This window comes from Leptonychotes weddellii, chromosome 2 (genome assembly GCF_054177405.1).
Source record: "Leptonychotes weddellii isolate Sample4059 chromosome 2, ASM5417740v2, whole genome shotgun sequence".
NCBI lineage: Eukaryota > Metazoa > Chordata > Mammalia > Carnivora > Phocidae > Leptonychotes > Leptonychotes weddellii.
The window spans coordinates 36,635,334-36,660,466 of NC_138370.1; the positions used below are offsets into that span (position 1 = coordinate 36,635,334).

General features: G+C 39.7%; 1 protein-coding gene across 4 annotated transcripts in view; it reads left to right on the forward strand.

The window, feature by feature from the left end:
* The first annotated feature begins 1,723 nt into the window (after positions 1-1,723).
* The window catches only part of PPP3CC (protein phosphatase 3 catalytic subunit gamma), a 98,733-nt gene continuing 75,323 nt past the window's right edge, over positions 1,724-25,133 (forward strand). Inside the window, exon 1 of one of the 4 annotated variants that reach the window (XM_081810086.1) lies at positions 1,724-2,066. In XM_081810086.1, the coding sequence (XP_081666212.1) occupies positions 2,018-2,066 (49 nt within the window). In that variant the 5' untranslated portion in view covers positions 1,724-2,017. The remainder of the gene's footprint in view (positions 2,067-25,133) is intronic. The other 3 variants (XM_081810093.1, XM_081810077.1, XM_081810082.1) reach the window with 3 other exon arrangements.

Consider the following 25,133-nt stretch of genomic DNA (forward strand, 5'->3'; position numbering starts at 1 on the left):
TTCACATCTACTGTGCTGCAGGGACCAATTTGTTTTTGACCTTTAGAAATTTGCTCTATTTGATAGAAGTGTGGCGTTCTCATTACTTCTTAAATGAAGAACTTCCTCGGGATATCTGAACAATTCTCTTGGGTGGAAGCCTGATGTCAAAACCCAAGAAAACAGAACCAAATTAAATCCAGCTTCCAAAGTGCTCCTGCCTTGTTGGGGTTACTATGAATGGCCTTAGGTCAAAATTCCAAGGCATAATTCAGGGAATGACTTCACAGTGTATATCCCCAGATCTCCTCCCAATACATAAATCTATATTAATGGAGATTTAGGCTTTAACCCTTCTAATCTTTTAGCTAGGAGCTGTCCAAAAGAACTTTCTGCTATGATGGAGATGTCCTATGCTACCATGTCCAATAAGATAGCCACTAGCCACAGGTAGTTATTGAGCACTTGAAATATGGCTAGTGCACTTGAGGAACTGAATATTTAAATTTGTAATTCTATTTAATTTAAATGTGTGTAACCACATATGACTTATTGGCCACCAGAGTAACTGTTAAGACTGGATCTTGGATCCAGTTTCCTTGGATCTCAGTTTTAATATTACATTATCATTGCTAAACTCAAAATACTTCTGACTTTGCCAGGCACTATACTCGGTGAGGTTAGACAGTCACAGTAAGACAGTTTCTATTCTAAGCTTACAATTAAAGGAAAGAAAAGGTCAGTTTTTAACCCAGAGATGAGCTAGATCGTTAAGACTCTAGTCTAGAGACTTGCCCATCGTGTTCCGCAGTAAGCATGAGCGGGGCAAGCAGGTACCGTGTCACTGCATCGAAGAGGAAGAAGAGCGGGCTTGCTTGTAGCAGAGTGGGTGACACGCAGGGCTTACAAGCAGCTCAGTTCCCTGCACATTGGAGGCCTGGCCGAGCAGCTCCGTGGAGCGGCTGCTCTCCCTTCTCTTAAACGTGGAAAGGAAGTGAGGAGGCCACGGGGCCCAGCCGGGTCTCATGCCACCTGGAATCTGAGGCCCGCCAACTACTGGACTGGAGCTGGCATGGACACGAACGTACCTCTTCCTATACTAACGGCACTCAACAAATGTGAAAACTGAAATGCGGGCTTCAATGGTGAATGGGGGTGGGAGGGAGGGTAACCGTGGGAAGGAGCGTGGTCAGACTGACAGGGGCTCCCTAGAGACAGAGCGGTGGAAGACCAGAAGAAAAGGAGGCAGGGCTCCCGTGAGGAGGGTCTGGGAAGACAAGGGCTCTTGGCAAGGTGGCCCCAGGGTGAGGGTGACAGGAGGTTCGCGGTCCAGGGAGCTGCTGTGGGTCGCCGCGGCCAGGTCACAAGATGGCCGCTGCTTCGCCGGGGCTTTCCGTGCCGGACCTAAGGGCTGGTGGTAGGTGCTGCGGCCCGGGGCAGCGGCAGGCGGCCCTGGGGGAGTCAGCTGCAGGGAGGGCAGGCTGAGGAGAGGACAAACACACCGTCGGAAGCAGGAGGGAAGAAAGGAAGCACGCGAGCGCGGAGCTGGGCCGCGCGCGCCGAGGGCCTTCGGAAGAAGGGGAAAGCCGGGGTGGGCTACTGCAGCGGGGAGGGGGCGGGAGGTCAGGTGGCAGCGCCGGCCAGGGCAGCGGGGCTGCGCGTTGGGCCTTGGCGCGGCGGCGGCGGCGGCGGCGCGCGCGCGCGGGCCGCCGGGAAGTTGGGAGAACGGCGTGCGGGAGCGCGCGCGCGCGCACGCGGGACCGGGCCGCGAGCAGCCGCGGCCGCCGCGGTTGCCTCCCTTAGCCACCAGCGCTCCCGACTCGGCTCCTCAGGAGGGAGCGGCCAGTGGGCCCGCATCCTGTCAGCGAGGTTCGAGGCCGGGCTGCCGCGGCCACCTCCTCCTGGTACCTAGGCCGCCCGGAGGAGCCGGGGCCGGAGCACCGTGGGCTGACTGACCCGGGGAGCTGACACCGCTGGACACGAAGGCGGAGGCGCGCGTCTGGCAGTCGCCTGGAGCCGAGAGGAGGCCGAGGGGACCATGTCCGGGAGGAATTTCCACCTCTCCACCACCGAACGCGTCATCAAAGGTGCCGGGCGGGCAGGGCCCTCCTTGTTCACCCGCGGGAAACGGCCTTCGGCCGGGCGACGGCGGGGGGACGGAGGGCGGGGGGACGGAGGGCGGGGAGCCGGGAAGGGGGGGGCGGGAGGGCGGCGGGGGACCCTGGCTGCGTGGGTCCGGGAGGAGGACCTGGAGGGAGTGTGAGAGAGGGGAGGGGGAGCCCCGCAGGGCAGTCCTTGGGCGTTTTCTGTTGCACCTTGATCTGTAGCTAGCTGGAGATTGCTAATTTATCTCCCGTAGTGTGGGACTTGCGGGTAGGCTGGGATCCCCATCTTTTTTAAAAGAAACGATTCCTCTTTTCTCGTCTTTTATCTGTGAAGCCATTTAGGGTGATGTGGGCAGGGACTTTAGTAGATTCTTCCAAGTCAGATCTTTCTGCCGCTCCCCTTCTTTAGGATCTGATTATCTCGCCCCTCCCCCCCTTTTTAAGGACGTTTACCATGTACCTTTTGGCCCACTTTCTACAGATCATCACAAGTCACTGCTGTTATTTAAAAGAAACAGTGTGGTGAAATAAATACAAATAAATCCATTTTGTGATGTGTGAAAGGGATTTACAGATCTCTTGACATGATGTTGGTGCTTTATTTTATTTTTTTGGCTGTAGAGACTTGAAGAAGGATATTCTCTGATTCAGATGTCTAACCAAAACTAAAATGTTCCTTACTGTAGGGTTTTACATTGTAGCTGTTTCTGCTCTTAAACTACTTATACTGGTTTAAACATAACCTCTAATTTATGCACTTCTGTTCAGCCGTGACACTTAGGTACAACTCTTCGCTCTTGAGTTTTAACTATCGGTTTGAAAGCACTATTTATAAGAAGGGAGTGTACACCTAAGCGAGCTGTGTTAGTGGCTTCTGATAAAGGGGTTAGCTCTAAGTGGGCAAAACTATTAAAATACTTTTACTTTTTCATTTTGGTAATTAGAAAGAGAAAGGAAACTAAGATTGGTGACAGAATACGTTTTTGTTTTTGTTTTAATGTGGAAAAGCCTATTGAATGTTCAGTGAAGGGGGAGAATTTTAGTGTTTAACTTAAATTTTTTCTCCCTAACACATGAATCATCATAAATGTTGATTTTCTACACTACTAATTTTAGTGTGTAACTTAGTTTTTTCCCCTCTAAAAAGTCAAGATCATAAGTGATGATCATGAACACTGATTACCTACACTATATAATGTTCAGTAAATAAAATGGGGTTTTTGAGATTTATCTACTCAGATCGTCTGGTATTATTAAGGATCGAAGTGAATTGTTCATATAACTGACATTTAGCCCTTTAACTTAAATAATTTTGACCATTTTAATGTCAGTTTTTATAGTATATAACCCATAAAGAGTATAAACCCTCTCTTAAGATAAAGAATATACTAAACATAACCTTTTTTGATAAATCAAGGTCAGTTGTGTACATTAATTTCTGTCCTGTGCTGTTAACATGGCTGGTGCATTCTGCTGTTTAAGGGTGTTGGCAGTTTCCTCCTGTACCAAAATGACTCCTTACTGCTATACTGTTTAATGCTTTTGTCTGTTTTTTGTTTATCTTCTCCAGTACTGTTCTTTATCTGTCAAAATATGCCCTTCTAATCTGCTGTTTCTAAGCTGAAGTAGGCAGGGAAACCAGATAAACCAGAATTGTGTGTCAAGTTAGAATAAATAGGATCTCAGTGAAGCTTAGTGGCAGTCCTCAGATCTTTAGGAATCTCAAATTCTGATCGCCATTGTGGCATGTAATTCCCACCATAAGATGCCATAAGATATAAAGGAAATTTTAAAATAACGCTTTCAGACCCTTAAATATAGAAGTAAAGTAAAATGAAACATAGTTAAAAGGCAGGTGCTCTCTTATTGCTAGGCATGCTCACAGTTAAGTAAACACTTCCATTGTCTGTATAATTTGTTTTTTGGCCAAATTATAAATTACTGCATGTTGTATACTTACAAGATTACGCTTAAATAAATGAAATATAATGATTTCAAGCCCTTAGAGTTTGTGGATTTATCTTAAATGTAAATACTGTAGTGTGAGAACTTGACCACAGCAATTTTGGCTTCTCTGTGACTTATGTTGCTTTTTTCCTGGGTTTTCCAGAGTTTGAAATAATTGAGGTTTGTTCTAAGAAAATAAGGTGTCACTGTATATGTAGCTAAGGTCCATTGTATTGGGTACTAAATCCTGATCTGATGTTATCTTGTCTGGCCAGAGTTGTCTGCATTTATTCACAGCTGGAAATCTTTTTCGGAGGTGAGACCACACCCCAGTTATTTTTGGTTCTGTCATTTCCTGTTAACTTTAAAGTCTACTTAATTGTTTTGTTTGAACAAATCTTGGAGAAAAGTGGGAGGGAGTGACTAGTATTTTAGTGTCCTTTAAACAGCAACTTTCCTAAAATGAAGAAGGACTAGACTGATAGTCAGAAAACCTAGGTTTTACTGCATCAGGAGCTTACTTGTGACCTTGCCCTTTTTTTTTAACCTTGCTTTTTTACTTAAACTCCCTCCCTTTTCTTTTTTTCCAATAATCTCATGGGCAAAATAGGGTTAATAATACCTTCTTTGTCAAGCATCTGAGCCATGCAAATGATATAACTGACATGAAAAGCTTAAGACAGGTTGTAATATGAAACATGATAGATCAGTTTCTACATAAGTGGTTAGTAGAAAAATCATTAACATTTTTTATTTTTTTATTATTATTTTTTAAAAGATTTTATTTATTTATATATCATATAGAGAGAGAGAGAGCACAAGCAGGGGGAACAGCAGGCAGAGGGAGAAGCAGGCTCCCCGCTGAGCAGGGAGCCCGATGTGGGACTCGATCCCAGGACCCTGGGATCATGACCTGAGCCTAAGGCAGACGATTAACCGACTGAGCCACCCAGGTGTCCCTCATTAACATTTTTAAAAGATTTATTTATTTATTTAGAGGGCGCATGAGTGGGGGGAGGGGCAGAGGGAGAGGAGAGAGAATCCCAAGGAGACTCCATGCTGAGCACAGAGCCCAACGCAGGGCTCCATCCCACAACCCTGAGATCATGACCTAAGCTGAAATCAAGAGTGGGTCGCTTAACAGACTGAGCCACCCAGGCACACCTCATTAACACTTTTTTGAGAATTCATTAACATTTGAAAAATACCAGAATTAGAAAGTATATGAAATTATAAGTTGGAAAACTGTTAAGGTCAGGAAAATACCTGTTCTACAATTTATTTTTTTATTTTTAAGCAATTTCTGCACCCAACATGGGACTCAAACTTACAACCCCCTCTATCAAGTGTTGCATGAACTGACTGAGCCAGGCAGGCACCCCATCCCCTTCTATGATTTAGAGGATATCTGGGTGGAATCTCATGTGTAACAACATGAAGAGACCAGTACAGTTCTGTCTAGTACTTTTTTAGCAGCTGGTTTCTTCCCTAGCAGTTGAAGGTGTTTATTTTATGTTTAAAAATGTAAAAATTGTTATGATTTCATTCATTCATTGTTTGTGGAGAGCCATCTGCAATGTATGCCAACAAGTGCTCATTTGTTTCTTGTTTTAAAATAATAGTTGTGTGTGCCTCTAGAACAGTCAATTGCACTGTGGCATCACTACTGGTATCTAGAGCAGAAAAAAACCAGAAACTCAAATGATTGAATTGTGAAAATCTTTTAGCTTGATTTTCTTTTTTTTTTTCCTGGTTTCCAAATTTTTTTCCTGTTTGAGAGAATTTTTTTTCTTTGACAGTGATTTTTTTTTTTTTTAAGATTTTTATGTATTTATTTGACAGAGAGAGAGACACAGCGAGAGAGGGAACACAAGCAGGGGGAGAGGGAGAAGCAGGCCTCCCGCCGAGCAGGGAGCCCGATGTGGGGCTCGATCCCAGGACCCTGAGATCATGACCTGAGCCGAAGGCAGATGCTTAACGACTGAGCCACCCAGGCGCCCCTCTTTGACAGTGATTTTTAAAAAAATGATTTATTCTCCTGGACTGAATCTTTTCCAAAGCAACAAAGAAATTTCACTAGGAATTATGTGACAGATGTGGAGAGTCCATTGTTGGTGGCCAAATGGTGTTCACAGAAAAGTCAGACTTCTTTTCAATAAGATGCTCAGACATTTCTCCCCTTCATTTGGAATTCAAGTGTATTATATATTCATAGGATGTACTGTGTCATTTGTAGCACACAGAGGCTACTGGTTCTTTAATATTCTGCCAGTCAGAATAGTGTAGCTATGGCTTTCTTAAAAGAATAGTATGGACAAAAATTGCTATTTTCACAAGGTTACCCTGAAGCCTGTTTCAGTCTCTAGTACCTATGCCTCATTTATTTCCACAGCTCTTGTCCCCTCTTGCCTTTTTTTGTATTAGAATGGATTTACCAAGGGTTTGTGTGTTTTTGTTTTTGTTTTTAATTTTTTTCTTTTTCATTATTAAGGATTTTATTTTTTATTTTTATTTTTTTAAGATTTTATTTATTTATTTGACAGAGACACGGAGAGAGAGGGAACACAAGCAGGGGGGAGGGGGAGAGGGAGAAGCAGGCCTCCCGCTGAGCAGGGATCCCGATGATGCAGGCTCCATGTGGGGGATGCGAGGCTTGATGCAGGGAGGGGGATGCGGGGCTTAGTGAATGAGCCACCCAGGTGCCCCCTTTTACTTTCTTAATAGGATTACAGTTTTTCAAAATATAATAAAGTTGGTCAGAGGTAAAAAAAAGAATACAATTAAGAATTGCCTCAAAACAGCTAGGCTTGGGAAAGGCTACCATCGTATTTAAGGATTTGGTAGTGTCTTAATGAGGGAAAGCTAAAAAGAAGAAAATGAGTTTTAAAGTATATTGGGGTGCCTGGGTAGCTCAGTCATTAAGCATCTGCCTTCGGCTCAGGTCATGATCCCAGAGTCCTGGGATCGAGCCCCATGTTGGGCTTCCTGCTCAGCGGGGAGCCTGCTTCTCCCTCTCTCTCTGCCTCTCCCCCTGCTTGTGCTCTCTCTCAAATAAATAAATGAATAAAATCTTAAAAAAAAATAAAGTATATTATACCTGATGTGAAGTGGGGGTAACTTGTTTAGCAGAAAAAGAAGTTGTTTCAGTTACATAGGGTTTGGGGAAACATGCAGAAGTAAGGATGGAGAAAAAGTATAATTGACTAAGGAGTAGACAGCGTGGGTAAAATTAGGAACGTCAAAGAATTGAAAGACGTAAAAGAAGAAAGAGGAGAAGAGGGATAGCTGAAAACTGCTAGGGCAGTTGACAGTGATTCCATTAAGGGAACAGCAAGATTATTTTGATGGCTCTATGTTTAAAAAAAACCCAAAGCTTAATTGGCTTATAAATGTAATTCAGAATTACAGATGATTCAAACATCATACAAGCAGATATTATGAAAGTGAGACAGACTTGTTTTTATTTTATTGAAGAGATTGTGAAAAAGGTAGAAAAAGTTGATAGAGGGATAAAGTAAGTATTAAAAAGCACTAATAAGCAGAGGAGATAGAAAGGGTTTTCTAAGTGTATTTCCCATCCCTGTTAATCACACCACTTACCCATTTAGTCCCTGGCTCCAGTGACAAGCCTGGGAGTCAGGCCACACTCTTATCCCTTTCACTTCACATCCAGTTCTACCAGACTCAGTTCTATGGACTTTTGGTTTGTACAGAACCTTCTACGTCATCTCCCTCTCTGACATTTTGCTTATACTATTGCAGTAGCCTCTTGCTAGGGCTATTTAATCTAATGTCCATGGTGCCATCATGATCTGTGGATAATGTAGAGGATTATTATTGTTCTTGAACCCCTTTATGAGCACTTTCTGCCCATAAGATAAATTCTAATTTTGTTGATGTATAGTTCTCTTCATGCTAAACCCCCAGTACTGTGTTACTTTCTCCTCATTTCATACCCCTTTTCCCAAACTTACTTTACTCCTACTTGTAGTTCCCCAGAATGCCATGAAATTTTATATCTGTGAATGGGTTCTTTGCATTATTTTTATGTAGAACCTTGTGCCCCAACTTGATCAGCCCTTATTTATCTTTCAAGATTTAGCCAAGTGGACATCTGAAAAGCTTTTTCTCCTTTACTACTAAGAGGCTGTATAGAATAATGGTTTTAGAACACGGCCTTGAAATCAGACACACCTGGATTCAAATTCTGCTTCTTTTAGTAGCAGCCCGACCTTGGACCAGTCACTTAATCTCGTTTTTCCTCAGTTTCCCTATCTGAAGTAAAGGGATAATAGAACCTAGTTTACAGGGTAGTTGTAAGGATTAAATAAACGCCACAAGCTGCAGTGACAGGTGCCTAGTAAGTGCTCAATACATGTTAGCTGCCATTAGCAGCAGCAGCAGCAGCAGCAACAGAAGATATTGCCTCCTATATGCTCCCATGAGCAGTCTCATTGCTTTTCAAATTTCTCTAAATATTTTTATGTTATTATACTAAACAGTTCTCTTCAAGGGCAAGGACTGTGTATTATTAATGCTGAATATATTGCTTAGCACATAGGTGCTTAGTAAATGTTTAAGTGAAAGCATAAGAAGCTTATTTTATGGAAGACAGTTTAGAAAAGGGCAGGGGCTCTGCTCATTACTAGCTGTGTGACTTTTGTCATTTATTTTCCTTGCTTCAAGTTTAAAATGGGAGATAACAGTACCTACCTCAGAATTTAAAGATTGCATTTCATATTGTATGTAAAGTGCTTAACATAGTGCCCATAGTGAGTGCTTAATAAATGTTAGCTGTTCTTTATTAAGAGTTAATCTTGAATCTTAGTGAGATTTGACAGCAGATCTGTTTGACTTTATTATTATAATTTTGTAGATCTGTTTGACTTTAAGTGGCATACATAAAATGAAGTTTTAAGAGTGTTGTATTTTTTAAAAAGATTATGTATTTATTTATTTGAGAGAGTGTGTGTGGGGAGGGGCAGAGGGAGAGAATCTTCAAGCAGACTTCCTCCTGAGTGGGGAGCCCAATGCAGGGCTCGATCTCACGACCCATGAGATTACGACCTGAGCCGAAACCAAGAGTCAGATGCTTAAACCAACTGAACCACCCAGATGCCCCAAGAGTGTTGTATTTTATACTTTCCAACTGTAGTCTCCTTAGGAACTTTTGAAAGGATTTAAACCTAAAATCCTTAATAAGAAAAATGGTGGAATTTTCCTTGTCTAAAGTATAGATAGAATTTTAGAAATCGTAAACAGATGTTTGAACAAATACTCGATGAATTCCTACTAGAAGCAACATGTTTCTCTTTAAACTTAGAAGCTTAAATACTGTCTTCGAAAGTACTCAGTGTAGCGTATAATGGCCTCACAAAAGTGTGACAGAAAATCAGAACTATGGAGCTTCCTATGACTAATAGCACCATGAAGAGCAGATGACTAAATGGTAGACTATATCTGGTATGAAAGGTTTGCTCCCTCACTTTACAAATTGATAATCCTTTCAAGTTTAAACTTTGTTGATCAGTAGCCTAAAGAGGTACCACTTAATTTGTGGGTTTTTGTGTGTACATTTTGTTCTTGTGACCTAAGGCTTTGTGGAAGTTTAAAAATAAAATAGGATAAAATAAAAAACTAAAATTTTTAAAAAACATAAATAAAATAGAGTTTTAATGAATGGCCAAAGTAATAAAGGTAATTGGTGGATTTATCCATGAAAGGAGGCTACTTATTTTTTACTTTTGCACACTGTTTTATTGAAAACATATGATGTCACTATAAACTTACTATTTCTCTCTGTCACTGATAGTGGTTATTACTTAATTGGTTCTGGGAGGGCTAGTTCCCAGTACTTTGAAAGCATGCTCTATGACTATCAAAGAATAGAAGGAATATCTCAAAGAGCTGTGTCAGATCAGTGAAATAAAATTACTTGTTCTAATAGGTTATGAAAGGATCTGAAAGCTGCTTATGAGTTTCAGTAATATTTAACATAACCTCTTCAGCAGTGTTTAACTGGTTCATGATTGGAAAAGCAGGTGAGTAGATTAGGAAATAAGTCTGCAAAAGTAGGGCAGGCTTGCTGGCTTAAAATAGGAATGAAAGCAGGGTTATTTGTAGTGAACAGAGATAGCTATTTAGGTAAATCCTAGTGTCCCATGAGGGTAAGACCACACAATAATCTAAAAATAATAGCTTATAGGCCAATAACTTCTAAGGTTTATCTTTCATACTTACTGCAGGATTAAAGTGGTCATCACCAATGTTTTCTTTCTCTTTTATGCAGATTTGCTTCCGATGTTAGGTATACTTACCTAAAAATATCGTTTGTGTAGTAGATGTATATTGTAGCAGGATACTGGACTGATTTTGCCTGTGAAAAGGCTGCAGAATTTTTTCAGTGTACTTTAGAAACTTAGTTTTAAAAATGTGTTAAGTTTTTACTTTTAGGTAAGAGATTCACAGGATGTTGTAAAGAAATGTACAGAGAGGTCCTATACTTTCTCCCCTAGGTCTCTGTCCTCTAGTGTCAGCATCTCACACTACCACTCACTATATCAAACCGAGAAATTGACATTAGCACAGTCCACAGAGTTTATTCAAGTTTCACCAGTTATACGTGAACTTGTGTGCACATGTATTTGTCTGTAGCTCTATGCAAGTCTACATGTGTAGACTTGCATAACTACCACCACAATCAAGATGTTTAAGTGGAAACATCACCACGAGACTCCTGTGTTACTGCCCCTTTGTAGCCACACCCATCCCCTTCAAGAAACCAGTTTTATTGTTTGTTTATTGTTTTGAATCATGTGCACACTTGGTTTGATTAGGTTTTTTGCTTCTGAGTTGGAAGCACTGTTAAATAATTTTTATTGAAATAAGGTAATCTAACAACAACTGACTCATGGTAAAAAGCTAAGTTAAAATGTGTTACCAGGGGCACCTGGCTGGCTGAGTCAGTAGAGCCTGCAACTCTTGATCTCGGGGTGTTGAATTCAAGCCCAGTGGTGGACATAGAGCTTACTTAAAAATAATAATAAAATGTGTTAGCAATTTTGGAGCACTAAAAGCATTCTTGGATAATATATATAGACCTAGAATGATAATTCTCAACTCTGGTTACCAATCAGAATCAGCTGTGGAGCTTAAAAAAATGGGAGAAAAATGGGTACTGTGGCCCCATTTTAGATTATCTGGAAAGCAGTGTTGAGTATAAAAATGCAAGTTACAAAAGAATACACAGTATGATACCATTTATATAAAATTTAAAATATACTATGTTGTATATAGATACATTTGTAACAAATTATATACATGTGGGAGGATACACAACTACTTAAATGTGGTAATTACCTCTGGAGAGGAAGGAATCAGATGGAGGTTGCTCAATTATATCTGCAGTATTTTAGTTCTTAAAAATATTTGAAACTCAGGGGCACCTGGGTGGCTCAGTTGGTTAAGTGACTACCTTCGGCTCAGGTCATGATCCTGGAGTCCCTGGATCGAGTCCCACATCGGGCTCCCTGCTCAGCAGGGAGTCTGCTTCTCCCTCTGACCCTCCCCCTCTCATGCTCTCTCTCTCTCTCTCATTCTCTCTCTCAAATAAATAAATAAAATCTTTAAAAAAAAAAAATATTTGAAACTCAGGACGCCTGAGTGGCTCAGTCGGTTAAGCGTCTGCCTTTGGCTCCCCGCATACCAGGGACTCGCTAAGCTCCTTGCTCAGCGGGGAGCCTGCTTCTCCCTCTGCCTGCTGCTCCCCTTGCTTGTGCTCACTCTCTCTTTCTGACAAATAAATAAATAAAATCTTAAAAAAATATATTTGAAACAGGTATGGCAAACTTAGTATTTTAAATCTACATGGTAGGTACTTGGGTAGGTAGCAACATTTGTAGTATTTCCTATACTATTTTATGTAAAATTATTTTTGAAATATTTCATTAAAAATATCCATACATACAGTATATTATGTGTATGTCTGGAATTTCTTCTTTTCTCCCTTTTAGTATACCTTTTATTTATTTTATTTTGGTGCCAAGAGTGGAATGCTGCTATAACAAATATCTGAAAATGTGGAAGTGGCTTTGGAACTTTGAGAAGACCCAGCTCAAGTCTCAATTTTCTGATGTCCTTCCTTGATTTCTGTAGCCACCACTGATACCCCTTTATATTCTTCCATAGTTAGAGTCTATACCATACAATGTATTGCTTAACTTCTCTGTGTTCATATTAAATCTTGTGATTTGAATATGAATTATTTTTTCTACTTAAATAGAACATAGGGGTGCCTGGCAGGCTCAGTCAGTGGAGCATGCAACTCTAGATCTTTGAGGGTTGAATTTGAGCCCCACATTGAGTGTACAGATTACTTAAAAATAAAATTTTTTTAAAATTTATTTTTAAATTATTTTTTAAAAGATTTTATTTATTTATTTGACAGAGAGAGAGCACAAGCAGGGGGAGCAGCAGAGGGAGAGGGAGAAGCAGAATCAGGCTCCCTACTGAGCAGAGAGCCTGATGCGGGGCTCTATCCCAGGACCCTGGGATCATGACCTGAGCCGAAGGTAGATGTTAACCAACTGAGCCACCTTAAAAATAAAATTCTTAAAAAAAAAACAGAACATAAAGTTCTTCAAGGTAGAGTCCATTTGTTAAAATTGTATAATCTGTAAATGACTTACACAATGTGAACATGTAATAGGTGCCAAATAAGTATTGGATTATTTAACTTAGAATATAACTACTTCCCTAGTATTTTTGAATTTACTTAAAGAACCCTTCCAGATCTCTTTCTCCTATAGAATTCAGAACTTTAGACTTTAACAAATATTATTATTATCCAGTTCCATAAAGGCTAGGCATAGAAACTTAGATCTATTCTAAATGAATTATTATTGAATGTTTTGTTTTTCAGTTACTATCCTACAGTATTTCAGCTTTTAAAAGGATGACACTGGATAATTAGACTTGAATTGTAAACTTCCCCAAACTGGTATTGTTGGAGATGAAGCTAAAATGTCAGAGTTTCTTAAAGAAACAGGAGAGAGTTGGTGATTGTACCCAGTCTTTCCTAGCTTTTATTATTAGGATGAGAGAAAGGTAGTTTTAGTTGTGATCAGTGAATTTCTTCTAAGTTTATGCTTTTAAATCAAGTTAAGGAGGTCAGCAACAGTAAGTAGAATAACGAAAGAATAAAATGCTTCATTATTACAAAGAAGAACGGTGAAGTCTTAGCATGTGGCATTGTGTGTTTCACATATTGAAGTTGATACTAGAAAGGTAAATTTAGTAATTTATTATTTTTTAAAATCTCAGTTCTCTTTTATGATAGAGCCACAAGTTGCTCACTATTCCTTATGCAATCCAGGTGTGAAGTTTTTTTTTTTAAAGATTTTATTTGAGAGAGAGCGAGTGAGAGAGCATGAGTGGGGGGAGGGGCAGAGGGAGAGGGAGAAGCAGACTCCCTGTTGATCGGGGAGCCCCATGTGGGCAGACGCTTAACGGATTGAGCTACCCAGGTGCCCCTGGGTGGGAAGTTTTTGAGTGTATTTCCGTAAGAATTAGAGTGGATTCCAGATGACCAATAATAATCACTTCCCTGTCACTCACTTTATGTGGGTTTTTTTTTTTTATGTAAAAGAGACAGTTATAGCTAATTAACCTGGAATTGTATAAAATCCTTTTGTTTCCATGAGAGTGTATCTTGGATATTTGTTGTGTGTTATGCTACATAGTTCTCATTTGGATTTAAACTTTTTTTTTTTTTAAAGATTTTATTATTCATTTGACAGAGAGGCAGCGAGAGAAGGAATTCAAGAAGCTGGAGTGGGAAAGGGAGAAGCAGGCCACCCCCTCCCACCACCAAGCAGGGAGCCTGATGCGGGCTCAATCCCAGGACCCTGGGCTCATGACCTGAGCCGAAGGCAGATGCTTAACAACTGAGCTACCCAGGCGCCCCTGGATTTAAATTTTAGTGGCCTCTCAGAGAACTTATTTTTACTGTAACCCATGTTATATTACTTTGAATTATATATTAAGAAAAAAGTATTAGAGATTATTTGGTAAAGCAGTATAGCAAAAGAGGGATAAGAGCTTAGTCTCTGGAATCAACTGACCTGGAATCAAACTCCACCTCCTCCAGTTGCTAGTTGTGAGATCTTTGACAAATTTTCTAACCTCCCTAAACCTTGGTTGCCACATCTGTCAAATAGAGATAATAATACTTAATAGAGGGATGCCTGGGTGGCTCAATCGGTTAAGCGTCTGCCTTCAGCTCAGGTCATGATCCCAGGGTCCTGGGATCAAGTCCCGCATCGGGCTCTTTGCTTAGCAGGGAACCTGCTTCTCCCTCTCCCTCTGCCTGCTCCCCCTTATGCTCTGTCTGTCTGTCTCTCTCTGACAAATAAATAAATAAAATCTTTTAAAAAAATAATACTTAATAGAGTGTTATTAGATTAAATGAGAATATTTATAAAGCCGTTAGCGTAATGCCTGTTGTGTAGTTAGCATACAACTAGTAAACATCATGATCACTATTATTGTTATTGCAACTCCAATTAAGAAAATTGAAATCTAAAACCTATATTGAAACCTATATTGAAAAGGTTTTGTGGATACCATAGTTTTGACAACTTAGCACAATATAAATAATTACTTATGTATCAGAGATTTTTAACTAACTTGTATCAGCAACTTGAATGTATTAATAATAACAACACAATTACCAAGTAGGGTTTATCCCAGAAATGCAGAGTTGGTTTGAAAATCCATCAGTTTACTCTACCATATTAACCACATAAAGGAGAAAACTCATATGATTACTTCAGTAAATTCAGAAAAACCAACTGACAAAAATTATATACCCATGCATGATTTAAACAAACCTCAGAAAACTAAGAATAGGAGGGGGGAGCTTCATGAACTGATGATCATCTAAGAAAAACCTACAGCAAATTCATACTTAATGGTAAAATATTGAATATTAAAATATTAAATATTCCCCTAAGATTAGGAATAAGGCAAGAATGTCCTTGCTTGCCACTTCTGTTCAGCATTGTAACTAGTTGTCCTAGCCATTGAAGTAGGGCAAGAAGTAGAATTAAAAGGCATACAGATTGGAAAGGAAGAAATAAAATTGTCTCTATTTACAAATTGCAAGATTGTTTATATAAAAAATCCTAGGTAATCTGCAAAATAACCATTAGTAGTTGAATTTAGCAAAGTCAAAGGATACAAGGTGAATATATAAAAATCAATTGTATTTTTATATACTATCAGCAAACATTTGGGAAATGAAATTTTTAAAAATTTTATTTAGAATATTTCCAAAACCCACAAAATACATAGGAATAAATGTGACAAAAATGCATAAAATCTCTTTACTGAAAACTACAGGACATTGCTGAGAGAAATTTAAGACTTAACTATAAGGAGAGTTACATCATGTTCATGATCAGACAGTGCAAAATTGTTAAGATGTCACTTCCCCAAACTGATTTATAAATAAATGCAATACCAATCAAAATCCTGGGATTTTTTAATAGAAATTGGTAAGCTGATTCTAAAATTTATATGGAGGGTCACCTGGCTGGCTCAATCAGTAGAGCATGTGATTCTTGATTTTGGGGTTGTGAGATCAGGCCCCATGTTGGGTGTAGAGATTACAAATAAATAAACTTTGGAAAAAATAAAGTTTATATGGAAATGAAAAAGACTGAGAATAAGCAAACCAATTTTCAAAAGGAAGAACAAAATTGAAAAATTCAGACTACGTGATTTAAGCCTGGTTCTCCCTCTCCCACTCCCCCTGCTTGTGTTCCCTCTCTCGCTGTGTCTCTCTCTGTCAAATAAATAAAATCTTAAAAAAAATATATTTTGCATTGAGTTATAATGTATCTTTGATTTAGAGAAATCTTTAAGAATAGTTTGGGGGGCGCCTGGGTGGCTCAGTCGTTAAGCGTCTGCCTTTGGCTCAGCTCATGATCCCGGGGTCTGGGGATCGAGCCCCGCATCGGGCTCCCTGCTCGGCAGGAAGCCTGCTTCTCCCTCTTCCACTCCCCCTGCTTGTGTTCCCTCTCTCGCTGTGTTGCTCTCTGTCAAAAAATAAATAAAATCTTAAAAAAAAAAAAAGAATAGTTTGAAGATTAGCAGAAGGTTGATAATTGTTGCTCTGTGGGTACTCATTATGCTGTTCCACACTGTATAATAAAAATTTGTCCACATAAGGTGCAAAGCTAATTATCACTTCTGACTGCTGGCTGATTTAGATTTAGCTTCCAAATAGGAAGAGATTTTGAATTTTGACACAAAGATCTGTTGATAACCCATTGATGATCCATTAATGGTCTGGAATCTTTTTAGCCATTTTTAAAAAAAAATTTTTAAGATTTTATTTATTTATTTGACAGAGAGAGAGAGAGCACAAGTAGGCAGAGCGGCAGGCGGGGAGAGAGAGAGAAGCAGGCTCCCCGCTGAGTAGAGAGCCAGATGCAGAGCTCGATCGCATGACTCCGGGATCAAGACCTGAGCCGAAGGCAGCCGTGTGGGTGACTGAGCCACCCAGGCGTCCCTCTTTATAGCCTTTTTGAAACAGTTAGTGAATTCTCCTGTCTGCTGACAGCCAGCAATACTCTGATTTCTGGATGAGTTGCAGCTGATTGGATATTGGTAGTATTACTATTGGTTGACTCATTTATAATAGAGTTATATACATTTGTAGATTCTCTATTTATTCTTTTAAATAGGTAATACAATAACATGGTACAAAATTTTAAAAGGTATATAGCATAAAGTCTTCTTCCTATTCCTAATTCTGGGCTGCCAGTTGTCTGCCTTAAGGATGTTAAAGCCTACCGTCAAAGGCCACTAGGAACATATCTATAGTCAAATATAAGTTCACATTTATTTAGCTTGCTACAGCAGGGAATAACACACACCAGAATAACTGGGGGGCATCTCAGAAGGAGGGAGTTAGCAAAGAAGATACAAAAGGTTTTAGGAGCTGAGGTTAGTCATAGAGTGATTTTAGGGTGGAAATTAGTAGTTTGGGTGGGGATTGGCTAGAATCTAATTTAGGTGAGTTGCTGAAATAGTCAGTGGTTTTATCTTTAGAACACATGAGTCCCTCAGGAGTTACGGTTATATCGATTTGTCTATGGTATTGGAATATAGCTAATGTTTAAAAAGATTTGAGCTCGGATAGTATGTAAAGCACACTGTGGTTTGGTTTGGTTCAGTTTATCTGTTTTATAAATCATAGTGTTTTTCTGAGTGTTTGTGAGCAATTTGTGGTTTCTCTTTCAATTCGCAGTCTCTGCTTTTGATCATTTGTTAACGAAGTTGGAGGACTTAACATTTAGGGGAAGTGATCAATCAAGATCTGTATCATTGTTAGATAGGTTGTGAATGTTTATCAAGCTTTTGATGGTAGTAATTTTGACCTTTATAAGCACTAGGCCACTTTGATCTCTTTCTTAGATGATCATTTGTTAAATCATCTAGCATAATATGTGACTATAGCATTTAAAACCCAGAGATAACACACACATGGCATTTGCAACAAGCAAAACCTCAAACAAGAGTTACTATTAAAGTTTGAAATAATGTTCTATATATTCCACATCTATTTGGATCTTCCTTTATTAACCAACTCATTTTTTCCCCTTTAATTTTGGATACGGATTATTCACCTTGTCAGTGTCTGAAGAATTAGTCCTATATGTGGTGATTGTCAAGGTTAAAGGTCTTGGTAGTACTAAAAATAAAGGGCAGGGTGTTTATTGACATCTGGAATCTTGAACTAGCAGAGAGAGAAGAAAATAGCCAAGAGAATAAAGGGAAAAATCATGCAAAGTAGATGGTAATCAGTGGCTTCTGGCATCTTAGAGGTTGTGTTCTGATGATCTTAAAAGTAAATACTCTATTTACATTGTCTTCTGCTTTTGGACCAAAACAGTTCTGCAAATCCAGACTCAGCCACAATGTCTGATCATAGCGATGATGCCAGCAATACACATAATTTATTCTCTGTAGTATCAGTAGTTATGAGTGCATGATACATACCTTTACAGAAGTTCTTTGATACGTCCCCACAAAGTTCAATTCCTATCTTTAGATTACAGCTGGCCACTTCAGGTGAATGTAAGGAAGAAGCAGAAGCCACTTGTGGATGTTGAGTCTAAGCTTTAGTTAATTTATTGTATTAACCAGCATTGTCAGAATGAAGAGAGTGGAATCTTCTACTAAAGTACATAATCAGTTTTATAAAGAGTTAGTAGCTGATTATCCTGAAAGTAACAACATGCTGTAACCAAAAATTGACATATCTCAGGCCTTGGGTTTATTCTATAAAATGTATTATGAATTTCACCAATACAAGCTTATTTAAGCCTAGAGATAAAATCTTTTTGTAGTTGGCTGTTGTGTCAGTCTTTGTGTATGAATGTTTTTTTCCTTTAACCTGAAAAATACAGAAACATTGAAGCATATTTACTTTTTTTTTTTTTAAGATTTTATTTATTTATTTGACAGAGAGAGACACAGCGAGAGAGGGAATACAAGCAGGAGTGGGAGAGGGAGAAGCAGGCTTCCCACTGAGCAGGGAGCCAGATGCGGGGCTCCATTCCAGGACCTTGGGATCATGACCTGAGCCAAAGGCAGACGCTTAACGGACTGAGCCACCCAGGTGCCCCTAAAAACATTTTTAATAAGGTGAGGGACCAAATCTTTATGTTGCCTCATGATCATTTATAAACCCAAAGATATTGTAGGTGTGAGAAACATCTTAATAGTTTTATTATTCTGAATTTAGAGAAGAACAAATTCAAAAGGAATTGTCGTTTGACAAAATGTAAGTCATAACTATCCAAAGAAATAGTTATAGGCAGTATCTTAATTTTTTTTAGATTGTATTTTTAAATTTTTTTAAGTAATCTCTCCCTCCAACGTGGTGCTCAAACTCACATCCCCAAGATCAAGAGTCCAATGCACGCTGACTGAGCCAGCCAGGTGCCCCCAGGCAGTATCTTTAAAAACAGTGATTATTAGGGCGCCTGGGTGGCTCAGTTGGTTAAGCGACTGCCTTTGGCTCAGGTCATGATCCTGGAGTCCCTAGATCGAGTCCCGGATCGGGCTCCCTGCTCAGCAGGGAGTCTGCTTTTCCCTCTGACGCTCACCCCTCTCATGCTCTCTCTCTCATTCTCTCTCTCAAATAAATAAATAAAATCTTTAAAAAAAAAATAAAAACAGTGATTATTAGGAATGTTAACTTTTCCCCAAAAGTAAAGAACTTAAAAAAAAGATTTATGAGTATTTCAAAAAGCACAGAGAGTTAACACAATATTTTGATGATTTAAGGGATGTCTTATCTGGGCACAAAATAGCTTTGCTTTTTTGACAAAAAGGAAATTCTAGTTTTACTCCATTTATTATTCATGAATAATTTACATTAAAATGATTTATAAGCCCTTATTTTTAAGCCATTATTTTGTTTACTTTTTATGATAAACCTCTCATATTTGACCAATTTTGTCAAAAATTTTAACATATTTTATTTCTCCCTTCAAATTCTTTTTTGTAGCTATTACAAACCCAGACAAATACAGTGTACTTACTCTCAGACCTTATACCCTTATAGTATACTGTCAAATTTTTTTTCACTATGTTCTTTCACATCTTGGTGCAACCAGAAATTTCTCTTTTTTTCCAGCTTTACTGAGAAAAAAATTAATTGACATGTAACATGTAATTTAAGGTGTGCAATGTGTTGATTTGATACACCTATATGTTTTGCAAAATGATTACCACCATAGGATTAGTTAAGAATGTATAACACCGTATAATTACCATTTCTTTTTTGTGGTGAAACACACATTTCTTACTTAAGGCAAAATTATTCTCTTTATTTATAGATAAACAAAAACACATCTGATACTCTGCATTCTCATTCCCTTGTCTTCACACATATTCTTTTACATTCCTTCAAAATCATGTAACTGCAAGACAATGTTACAGTTAAGGGCCAAGCGAAAGGGGATTTCCGAAGGTGTTAGAAATTTCTACCACCAGAATAATCTCATAACTTCCAGAAAGTTAAAAATTAGGAGGGCTTTTCATTGTCTCTTTTCTTCTTCTTTTTTTTAAGATTTTTGTTTATTTGAGAGAGAGAGCACAAGCAGGGGAGTGGCAGAGGGAGAGGTAGAAGCAGACTCCCTGCTGAGCAGGGAGCCGGATGCAGGGCTGGATCCCAGGACCCCGAGATCATGACTTGAGCTGAAGGCAGACACTCAACTGAGTGAGCCACCCAGGTGCCTCCTTTTCATTGTTTAAGGATTAATCTCTAAATTCTTTTTAGGGTGATGCCAATTAGGCTTTCCCGGGTTTTACATCTCCAAGGCACATCAAGATACGGACTAATGGATAGGGAGGCCTATACAAGGCTGATTTTTTTTTAATGAACTTTCTCCTTTAAAAATAAAAAGATTTATTTATCTAGCTTAGAGAGAGTGAGGGGTGCTTGTGTGGCTCAGTTGTTAAGCGTCTGCCTTTGGCTCAGGTCCTGATCCCAGGGCCCTAGAATCGAGCCCCGCATTGGTCTCCCTGCTCCGCGGGAAGCCTGCTTCTCCCTCTCCCACTCCCCCTGCTTGTGTTCCCTCTCTCACTGTGTCTCTCTCTGTCAAATAAATGAATAAAATCTTAAAAAAAAATACATCAACATTTAAAAAAAAAAGTGAGAGAGCATGTGAATAGGGGGGAGGGGCAGAGGGATAGGGAGAGAAACAGACTCCCTGCTGAGCACAGAACCCCACGTGGGGCTCAATCTCAGGATCCTGAGACTGTGACCTGAGCTGAAATCAAGAGTTGGACTTCCAACTGACTGAACCACACAGGTGACCTTAAACTTTCTCCTTTTTATCTTGGGGTTTGGGAATTCTTTCAGGGAGGCAGTTTTAGAATTTGAATTGCATTTAGAAATTTCCTTATGTTAAGGAATGCAGACCATTGATAGTCAGAATTGTTTCCTTTTTTTTAAAAAGATTTACTATTATTATTTTAAATATTTTATTTATTTATTTGACGGAGAGAGACACAGTGAGAGAGGGAATACAAGCAGGGGGAGTGAGAGAGGGAGAAGCAGGCTTCCCGCTGAGCAAGGAGCCCCATGCGGGGCTCGATCCCAGAACCCTGGGATCATGACCTGAGCTGAAGGCAGACACTTAATGACTGAGCCACCCAGGTGCCTAAAAACATTTATTATTTTTTTAAAGATTTTATTTATTTATTTGTCAGAGAGAAAGAGAGCACAAGCAGGGGGAGCAGTGGGCAGAGGAAGAAGCAGGTCCCTGCTGAGCAGGGAGCTCAATGCTGAACTTGATCCCAGGACCCTGAGCCACCCAGATGTCCCAAGATTTATTTATTTTTAGAGAGAAAGAGAATGTGGGAGGGGAGGGGCAGAGGGAGAGAGAATCTCAAGCAGACTCCCCGCTGGGCATGAACCTGATTCTGGGCTCCATCTCATGACCCTGAGATCTTGACCTGAGCCAAAATCAAGAGTCGGTCACTTAACCAACTCAAGTGCCACCCGGGCACAGCTCCTCTTTTCTTTTAAGGTGCCTCTCAGATAATCTTGTTCATGTCAATAGTTCCCCAAGAGGACATTTATAATTCAGAATTTTTTCTTGGTGAAATTATGCCATTTGTTGAGTTATATTCATAATCTGAAAACCTGAAAGTAATAGATAGAGGAGTCACAGAGTGGACATGGATTTAGACTGAGAAAACTCTCAAATGACCTGTAGTAAGGATGATGCTTTTGCAACCACCTACCTCCCCAAGACCGGAAGTGACACCAAGATCAGCTGTCATCAACTGAGGACTTGTCAGAACCTTTGCTCTAGGCAGACAGAACTAAGCAAAACATATCTCAAGATTATAAGGACTAAGGAAAGTCCTTAGGAGGTTTTAGAAAACAGACCTAATACAAAATTTAGGTAAAGATGCTAGTCTGATGAGACCTTCTGAACTTGTCAGCTTTTAGAGCTGGCTGGAAGATAGACTTATTAGGCCTATGTCTGTTCTGTGCAGATGAATGACACTCAAGATACTGAACAAGGGCCGCCTGCCTGGCTCAGTCAGTAGAGCATGTGACTCTTGATCTCATGGTTGTGAGTTCAAGCCCCATGCTGGGTATAGAGCTTATTTAAACAACAACAATAAAAAAGATACTCAACATGCAGGCAGATGATAGGAATGCTGTTGATTAGGTAGAAGTCAAATTTCACTCATGAACAGGATAATCTGGTAAGACTTACAGTCAGAGAACCCAACTTTCACCTTGATCCTGAAGTGCTCAACAAAATTTTTTTTTTAAAGATTTTATTTATTCACTTGAGACACAGAGAGGGAGAGAGAGAGCATGAGCAGGGAGAGAGGCAGAGGGAGAGGGGGAAGCAGGCTCCCCGTTGAGCCAGGAGCCTGATATGGGGCTTGATCCCAGGACTCTGGGATCATGACCCGAGCCAAAGGCAGACGCTTAACCATCTGAGCCACCCAGGCGCCCCTGAAGTGCTCATCAAAATTACTGAAGCTCAGATACCTCACTGTTGCAGGCAGGGTAGCCTTAAGCAGGTGGAAATCAAGTGGTCACATACGTGCACACTATGACAAAGCTATATGTCTTCCCAGAAACAAGGAGGTCAGCTGAATCTTTGTGGAAATGCCAGTTGTTAAATGGGACACCCATAAACCAAAGATCATCAAGGATTTATTTGTAGTTAAAAAAAGACTTAGGTTTATTTAACTTGCGGCAACAAGCAGAGAGAGCCAGAGAAATGAGGGATCCTCTCAAAAGAGGGGGACAATTAGGAAGACCTGCTCATCGAGGACTGTTGTTAGATTAGGGACTGTTGTTAGATTTTAGGGTGGAAGTTTGTAATCTGAGCAAGGATTAGAATTTGTACACTAGATGAGTTGCTAGAACTCATGAAGTTCTAGTGTAAGATCAGATCTAGTGTCTGTGTAGTTACTATTAAATTAGTTTGGGTGAGGTGTTATCTTGGAACATACAGATTTGAAGTCTGGTGTGAAAAAAAGTTTGAACTCAACACCAAAAAAATAACTGATTAAAAAGTGGACAGAGGACCTGAATAGACATTTTTCCAAAGAAGACATACAGATGGCCAACAGACACATGAAAAAATGCTTCAGCATCACTGATCATCAGGGAAATGCAAATAAAAAAACCACAATGAAATATCACCTCACACCTGTCAAATGGCTTAAATAAAAAACATAAGAAATAACCAGCATTGGCAAGGATTTGGAAAAAAGGGAACCCTTGTGTGCTGTTGGAGGAAATGTAAATTGGTATAACCACAATGGAAAACAGTATAGAGGTTCCTCCAAAGGTTAAAAATAGAAATACCAAATGATCCAGTAATTCCACTACTGGCTGTTTACCCAAAGAAAATGAAAACACCAATTTGAAAAGATATATGTATCCCTATGTTTATTGCAGCATATTTATAATAGCCAGGATATGTAAGCAGTCTAAACCTAAGTGTCCATCAATAGATGAATGGATAAAGAAGAAGTGGGGTACACACACACACACACACAGAGGAATATTATTTGGCCATAAAAAAGAAATTAGATCTTGCCATTTGAGACAACATGGATTGACCTAGAGGGTATTATGCTAAGTGAAATAAGCTAGATAGTGAAAGACAAATACCATAAGATTTTACTTGTATGTGAAATCTAAAAAACAAAAACAAATGAACAAACAAAAAAATGGAGAATAAACTGGTGATTGCCAGAGAGGAGGTAGGTGGGGGTGGGTGGGTGAAAAAGATAAAGGAGAAAAATGAAGAAAAAAAAAAGGAGTTTGAGTTTAGCCTGTGATGCATGTTGTGGTTTGGTTTGGTTCGGTTCAGTTTATCTGTTTTATGAGTCATAGCACAGTTATACGTTGTGGCTTCTGTTGCAATTCTAAGAGACAGCCTATGTTAGTTTCTTGTGTATTTAAAACTGTATTTGTAAATTGTTGAAAGGCCTTAGAAAAGAATTTTGACTTTAAGAATTCTCCGTTAGTTTTCTATTGCTATGTAACAAATTACCACAAACCCAGTGGTTAAAAACAACAACCAATTTTTAGCTCAAAGTTCTGTGGGTCAAAAGTCCAATCATGGTGTGGACTTCTCTGCTCAGGGTATCAAAGGCTGAAATCAAAGTGCCCGACAGGCTGAGTTTTCATGTGGAGCCTCTGGGGAAGAATCTGCTTTTAAGCTCATTGAGGTTGTTGGCAAATCCTTGTGGTAGTAAGAATGAAGTCCCTATTTTTGGCTGGCTGTCAACCAGGGGTTACTACTCCTAGAGGCTGCCTGCATTCCTTGCTACATGGTCCCCTCTATCTTGAAGCCAACAATGCAGAACTTGCAAATGAAATCTCTCTTATACTTCAAATCTCTGAAATACTACATATGTTACCTCTAGATCCAGATTTAAAGGTCTCATATGATTAGATCCAGCCCACCTGGATAATCTTATTTAAAGGTCACCTGATTTGGGACTTTAATTATGTTTGCAGACTTCCTTCACAGCAGTACCTACATTATTGTTTGATGGAATAATTGGGAGAAGATGTGTGTATATCATAGGCCGGAAATCTTGGGGGGCCTACCTCCTGCCTACCATAATGTCTTTTTAATGCGTTGAAGCATAAGCCTCTGTGTCATTTTAGCAACTCTTGGTGGTTTTAGGTGTAACTTAAGTTTGAGGTTGAATTTTTCAGTATTACTGGTAAGAATCGGTTTGGGATACAGCTCTGCTGATCTGAGCAAAGTATTATTTATGTATAAAACTGATTACCATAGGGAAAGCTATTGCCAATGGGGTCGCTTTTTTTTTTTTTTTTTAAAGATTTTATTTATTTGCGAGAGAGAGAATGAGAGACAGAGAGCATGAGAGGGAGGAGGGTCAGAGGGAGAAGCAGACTCCCTGCCGAGCAGGGAGCCCGATGCGGGACTCGATCCCGGGACTCCAGGATCATGACCTGAGCCGAAGGCAGTCGCTTAACCAACTGAGCCACCCAGGCGCCCC